The sequence below is a fragment of the Haliotis cracherodii genome, unplaced genomic scaffold (genome assembly GCF_022045235.1).
Source record: "Haliotis cracherodii isolate W230 unplaced genomic scaffold, xgHalCrac1.p SCAF_6, whole genome shotgun sequence".
In the NCBI taxonomy this organism is placed as follows: Eukaryota; Metazoa; Mollusca; class Gastropoda; order Lepetellida; family Haliotidae; genus Haliotis; species Haliotis cracherodii.
The window spans coordinates 23,283,083-23,290,780 of NW_027266319.1; the positions used below are offsets into that span (position 1 = coordinate 23,283,083).

Below are 7,698 nucleotides of genomic sequence, written 5' to 3' on the forward strand. Positions count from 1 at the left end.
ATGTGTATGTTGATGGTAGGCTGGGCAATGGCAGGTGGTGTCTCGTGTGTATGTCATAATGTGTATGTTGATGGTAGGCTGGGCAATGGCAGGTGGTGTCTCGTGTGTATATGTCATAATGTGTAAGTTGATGGTAGGCTGGGCAATGGCATGTGGTGTCTCGTGTGTATGTCATAATGTGTATGTTGATGGTAGGCTGGGCAATGGCAGGTGGTGTCTCGTGTGTATGTCATAATGTGTATGTTGATGGTAGGCTGGACAATGACAGGTGGTGTCTCGTGTGTATGTCATAATGTGTATGTTGATGGTAGGCTGGGCAATGGCAGGTGGTGTCTCGTGTGTATTTCATAATGTGTAAGTTGATGTTAGGCTTGGCAATGGCAGGTGGAAAGCTAACTGAAGACAAAATTGTGTATTCTAAATATTTTTTCATTTGAAGTTTACACGATATACGGCTTTTCAATTGGACGAGAGGTCGGTTACCAGACCGCGAAATTGAAGTTCATAAGTGTATGAACGACATAATTTGACGTTCATATGTTTTTCACGAAACCGTGTTCTTGAAACACTGACGGACTACTTCCACATTCCCAGGAACATCCCCTGGGAATTCCCTAGCACGAATTTGTACTGAAGCGTTCTTTCTAAACATTTAGACCCTTTAATCTTGAGCTCAGCGTTTTAGTATACATTGAAAAACGTCAGAGAGAGTGACTGCACGATCGTTTACGAATATCCTCGCTACGACCCATCCCAGTGAACAAAACGAAGAAATGCTCATCAAAACTATGGTAGTATCGACTCGATCCGTGTCTAGACTGACAGTGACAGTCTACAGCAATCTATGAGTTTACCTTTGTGTCTATTTGACACATTTTTAATCACCTTTCAATGATCGGCTGTTGGATCAATGATGACAAAAACATGTAATCGCCATAGGTTCATCAGCAACTCCCGAAACCAATCCCATCACGTTTATCGTGCCGGCCATTTTGACGTCTTGTACTTGTCATTTTGACTGACTTACTAAGGTAGTTCTTAACAGACCTTTCTCATCTACTGGTGATATTATTTGAATGCATTTGTTGAATAAGAAGAGCAAGTTACCGAAGAGCAAGTTGTGCATCCATACGCTCATGTCACCGTTCTTTTTGAGGAACTATTTTATTCCGTGGTATAGCTGGTTGTTGTATCGCTGTCAGTGTAAACATGAAGTCACAAGCACTAAATAAAATTGACTATGGATGTTGGCCTACATCCTGTGAGGTAAGAAATAATGATAATTTTTTTTATAAGAATTGACTTCCAAAATGTGTGAATTCATTGGAGTATGGACCTTCAAAGAGTGAGGGCCAAACTGTATGAACGACGATGTTCATACAATGTTTGGCCCTCACAAAGTGAAAGTCAATTTTTTTTTATACTTACATAACGGAGGTGAGGTGCAATTGGGTTGAACGTCGCGTTCAAGATTATTTCGCTTATATATCGGCGTGTGTATGCGTGTGTGTGCGTGTGGCTGCTTGTACTAGTCCGGACTAATGCCAGATTTATAGTGCTGGCCCACTAAGAGATCCCATGCCGCAGTTTAACATGAATACCCCACTCAGACACAGTATACTGATTCCCAGCCGACCAGTCCTTGTTTTATCCCCTTAATGCCGAGTGCTAGACTGGGTTACAACAAGTACCATCCTTTAACGTTTTTGAGAATGACGCGGCCAGGGATCGAACCTCGGACCTACCCTCTCCCTGGTCACTCTACTACTAGACCACGGAGACCACCAGCTTGATTTGCAAGAACAACGCATCATTTGGACCACTTAGGCACATATGAAAATGTTATGCCAACTTATGCATCATGTATAACAACTGCTCTGCATTGTCAATATTTCGATTTTCATGTGGTGACATAACCCCCACCCCCCCCCCCCCCACCCCCTCCAACCATAACTGAAAACCAATACAACATTAAACGTTAATATCGTCTTACTCATCGACAGCCATCGACATGCCAGTCGTACAAAGTGTAATGCTTGTCGATAGGAGTTTCTTTTCCAAAAAAATATATATTCCAGAGGACTGCTGGTAAAATTAATGTTGCGTCAGATTTACAGAATGAACTAATTTGTTACAGAATGTCTGTAAAAATAATACTAAGTGGTTGTTGCCTCATTCCCATAAGCATCGTGGTGTTCCATGTGGTGATTCATATTGTTGGATCGAAAATTAAAAATATCATTGAACGCTCCCTGTCTCGTATGCTGGGCTCGACGTTTGCTTCGTCAGCATAGCGGGCGGACAAACTTTTTACTTGCTCGCTTAGACAAGCACAACTGCCATATTGATGGCCAATAATTGCCTTCCGTCTCTCTGTAACAGCCGTTACATTTTAGGATATTTTTTAAAATTACTCGTCTGCATGATATAGCTACGCTTATGCCCATGTTTAACGCTTGCAGTCATAACAAATCCGGGCGCACGGTTAAAACTCCATTCCCACATTTAAGGCTGTTGTGTGTTTGGCTGTAGAGACAAAATATTTTGTCCGTTTCTTTTCAACGGAACGAATGAAAAAATGCTCCTAGTGTGACTCCATATTGTCACGGGGATGCTACATAATATTACAGCGTTATGCATCATCAGACACTATGTGATTTTGTGTCTTTTCATTCGTCTCATGTTTGAACAGATACATGTTTAAAACAAGAGGTGCTCCTATACATTTCTATCTCAACTGGGAAATGTAGAAGGTATGTACATCTATATTCACAGCGTAATTAGTTAGGGTAAGCTATTTGCAAATGATTTCAAATGTGTCTTGTCAGAAAAATAAACATTTACCGAGACACTCCCCACACAGCCCAACTGCGTACGTCATGTAGATGGTGTTTGATTCATGACGGTCGCCTTTTGAGTCTATGATGAGAGTCAACTATTTTTGTAGAATTAGTATTAAAAATGCTTCCACGACATTATACTTAAAGGTCAAACAAGCGAGCTCTGTCACGAGCGATGCCCCGACAAGAATTCAGTGTCATGTGCACAGACACAGCAGCCCCAACATTAGCGACTTTAGTCAACGGATAAAAGATTCAGAGATTGCTTTCTCCTTGCAGACGCAACAACAAGGGAACCAGTCTGAAGGCGTGTCACACTTTATACCTCCCGCAAATTACAGTTTTTGATACAACAATTAAGTTTCAGGCCGCTATGATCGCTTACCTTGACCACCATGAATCGAACCAATGAATCGTGAAACACTTCAAAGGAACTATCAATTTAAAGAGGACACTTTTCGAGATGAACTCGATTAGTGTTTGTGACACGGTACTGTATCAGCATCTCTGCTCCCCACCCGCCATCGAATGACTTTAACCGGATATCCAGGATGCAGACACCAGTGAGCCGTTGTACAAAGCGATCTTAGCGCTAAGGTAACTGTAACTCCCATACCTTAACATAGACTTACGACAGTCATAGCGCCAAGGTTGTTTTGTACAACGGCACCCTGGACTATAAGGGTGGTATACTCCAATTAGAACGACGCGGATAGCACCCAACTAAATGCCACACCACAAATTTGGATAAAACAGAATTCCGAGTTCAACATTACCAGATTAGCCCATGGGCAACCGCCTTTTGGCATCAGGTCATGGGCAAATAACATTTCCTCACAATCAGACTCAAAGCGTGGCCAAGATCAAGCAAAATAATCTATTCTAATACCAAACATCTACATATGATTCAGGCTTGGCATGACCATCCAGTTGACCCTTAAAGATTCCGGGGCAGAAGAATAAGTCTTCAGACACCCATGCTTGCCGTAAAAGGTGACAATACTTGTCGTAAAAGGCTGTTAACGGGATCGGGTGGTAAGGCTCATCGACTTGGTTGATGTATGTCATCGATCCCAATTGCGTGGATCGATGCTCATGATAGTAATCACTGGATTGTCTAGTCCAGAGTTGATTATTACAGACTGCCGTCATATAGCTACAATATTGCTGAGTGCGGTGTTAAACAACAAACCAGCCAACCAACCGACCAACCATCGAGTTTATTAGAACCGGGCCCATCCTAGGCTGTACCACCCGTCAGGGCAAAGTTGGATCAAAGTCGAGTGTTGGACTGAGGAACACTAGTGCCGGCTCCGGGGTCCTCAACTTCTTGTCTTTCTAGACTTTGTTTGTTTGTTTGTTTGTTTGATCGATTGATTGATGTTTAACGCCGCACTCAGCAATGTGTCAGCTATTTGACGGCGGTTTGTAAATAATTTTCGATCAGACAATCCAGTGATGGATATCTTGAACAACGATTCACGCTGTCATCGAGTCATCGATCCGACCCCTCCCCCACGCCCAAACACATTTGGTCGCCACTGACGACCACCAATGCGTTGCTTTTGGGAACATTCTACCCCGGGTGAGTGAGTGAATGAGTGAATGTGAGAGTGAGTGAGTGAGTGAGAGAAAGTAATATTGAGAAGGAGGCTGTGACTGAATGTGTAAGTGATAATAGTATGCAGGAGTGAAATATTTACTAATTACATTTCTTAAATTACATGTATAAATCTAAAAGTTATGATTTTCAAAGTTCACGCATGTTCGCAGCGCGAAACCTGCATACAGACACATCGAGTGAAACACAACTCTTTTATAGATTTCCAGAATAAACACAAGAGCAACCGTTATGCTTTCGTAGCCACGGTAACGCTTTATTGCTAGTTTGAGACATAGAACCATATGACGTCTGTATTATTGCATACGCCCATCATGCAATGCTGAGATTCCAACACATACTTCATTGCACTTTCTTAAAGCTTTTATTATATTTTCAATAGATTCCTATGTCGATGAGAACGCCCATGAGCTATTTAACATCCGACCATGAGTATTTGATTTGATAGCACCTGTTGCCAACAATTGACACCGATATAAAAGTAATTACCTATCACCAGTTTCAGTCACTTAGAGGATTGCCACCGCGGAGTGTCCGTTTTATTTGCAATTACTGGTGATTACACAGAGAAAACAAACCGGACAATGAAACTGACCATCGTTTTGGTGCTACTGGCTCTCGTGGCAGTGGCCTTTGCCCAGGACCCTCCGGTACGTGTCTGTCAGAAACCATTCCTCTTTGTTATCCTTCGTGGCCACGTTTCCAATATTGCTGACATATTCTAACTGTATTTCCAACAACAAAATTGTTTATCATTGTATCTAAGCAGTATAACTTCTTTGATTCTGTCATTTCGTTCTTTGGAATATATGTTTACCTTAAAACACAGACTTATTTATTTGTGACAGTGCAATCTGTATTGCTCGTTTTCACAGGCAAGAAATACATTTCTACCTCATTATGAAATATGAAAAAACCCGCGATGGGTCTGCATTTTGAACAAGAACATTGTTTATCATTCATTGTATCTAAGCAGTATTACTTCTTTTGCAGTATAACAATCATTTCGTTCTTTTGATATATGTTTAAGGGGGCACTGTTGGCCCAGTCGTCTAAGGCGCCGCGCTTCGGTGTGTAGAGTTGCGTCTCTTGAGCACGCTAGAAACCTATGGTTGTGGGTTCGAATCCCGGTTCGCCACGTTATGTTTCTAGGTTTGTCAGCACCATATCCGTGCTCATGGGTTTCACCGAAGTGGTAAACGTCTTAGATCTGCATCACTTCGGGCTTTCCTCCCACATTAAGCTGACACGCCGCGATATAACTTAAATATTGTTAAAAGCAGCGTTAAACCCAACTCACCCACTTACTCACTCATATCACATACGCAGAGAAATACAGATTCTGCAAGGGACATGTCGCGTTCATTCTGAACCCGAAATATTGAGAAATGTACTACTTTCCTTTTGTAGTGTACGTTGTCAACTGCAGGGTAACGCCCATGTGTCTGATTTTTGCATAATTGTCCATGGAAAGGTCACTGGACAGTACTACCGAGCAAACATACTGGAGCAAATAGCTGTGATCATACGCCGATGGCGTCGATCGTTGAGTATGCTAACAAACACCGAATGTCTTGTCCTAGGTTATTGCCATGATATAGCTGAAATACCGCTGATTTTGGTGAAACAAATTTACTCACTCGCCTGCAGTAGTCATGAGGTCGTTTGATTCTGACAAAAAAACCGGAATGAGTTTTAATTTCAGTGTGGCATTGACATGAGCGGTAAGAAATGCGACGCACAGGAAGATTTCCCAAACTGCAACCTCCCCTCCTTGTCACGGACAGTAAGTAAAAATATATAAATGAAAAAGAATAAATTTACAGTTAACAAATTACGCTGCTGATTGTTAGAGGTAAGAACAATGGTGGGCGGGAATGAGAGTCAGGGGCAGTTGAAATAGGAAGAGCAACTGCCGACGGAAAGCTAGACATGAGAGCAAGAAATATGGAAAGGGGAGAGAAAGGGGTGGTGTGTGTGTGTGTGTGTGTGTGTGTTTGTGTTTGTGTGTGTGTGTGTGTGTGTGTGAGGAGAGGGCGTGAGAGTTGAAGAATTCTAGTATTAGATCGAATACCAAAGTAGGGGAAAAAGTGTTTATACTATTAAACAAAGAGGTGGAATAAATTGTTCATATGAAATTCAGTTTGAATATATAAATATGACTTGTCAAGTTATTTTCAACATCTTTTCAACTCATCATCTGTGTTTTAGACCTGTGTGTGTCCTCCAGGGACCCAGTGTAAGCTGCAGGGGGATGATGGGGCTTGCGTCTACTCATGTGAACCAGTTGGCGTGCAACCCGATGACAACAATGCAGAAATGGGTCCCGGGGTTGGCATTGTGTAATACACACCTACGGACGTTGTCCAAGAGATTGCACACAGCTGTGTTTAAAACAGTGGGCCACGTACTTCTCTGATATTACATCTTTCCGAACAGTGACTTTGTCAAACGATCATCAACTCTTTATCAGTTAACATCTGCATGTTTGGATACTGACCTGCCAACTTCAAGACATACAAATGGTAATTTATTTGAAAGATGATAGTTATTTCAATTTATAACTAAAAAGAGGTTCACTGCCACAAGGTCATATTGACCTAATCTGAAGGTCAGGGTTACATACTATGTACCATCTCATTTTTATATTGTTCAGTTTGACCTTATTCTGAAACAACTATGTCCTGTTTGTGAACACATTATGTGACCAGTCTCAGTACTGATTATTAAAGCAATTCATCATTGTTTTTACTCCTGTTTGTGGAAATATATTCCGACTTCATTCTGATATAAAACATTGTGGCCCGCTTACAGTTTGGCTTATCCTTCATCAGAGGAGGAGACTGTATCACATTAAGGCCATTTGGATTTGAACCCTCAGGCAAACATCACTAGGATTCATCAAGAAACCTAACACCACAACATGTTTTGTAATGAAATTCAAAACACATGCTACACAATATTGATATTTTCAGCAAGAAGGGAAAAAACCCATTAATCATAGCATCAAATGATGTAAACCCACAGCTGACAGGTTCTGGAGCAACACCAAAGCCTCATCTCTATGTCATCTCGTTATAAATACAAAAAAGTCATGAATTTTATGAGTAACGGAGTTAAATTTCAAAGAATAAATATGAAGAAGTATATGGCATTTACTGAACTGTAAATCCCATGAAAAAACTGACATGTCTGGTCTACAATTATGACGTAGACATGATATTTTACCTGCAATTA

The 7,698-nt window shown here is 41.3% G+C and overlaps 1 protein-coding gene across 1 annotated transcript; it reads left to right on the forward strand.

The window, feature by feature from the left end:
* The first annotated feature begins 4,944 nt into the window (after positions 1–4,944).
* LOC139445497 (uncharacterized) lies at positions 4,945–7,205 on the forward strand. The gene is made up of 3 exons (XM_071226638.1): positions 4,945–5,111; positions 6,167–6,247; positions 6,673–7,205. The coding sequence occupies exons 1-3, from the start codon at positions 5,046–5,048 to the stop codon at positions 6,805–6,807; spliced, it is 282 nt and encodes a 93-aa protein (XP_071082739.1). The 5' UTR covers positions 4,945–5,045; the 3' UTR covers positions 6,808–7,205.
* Positions 7,206–7,698: the final 493 nt, after the last annotated feature.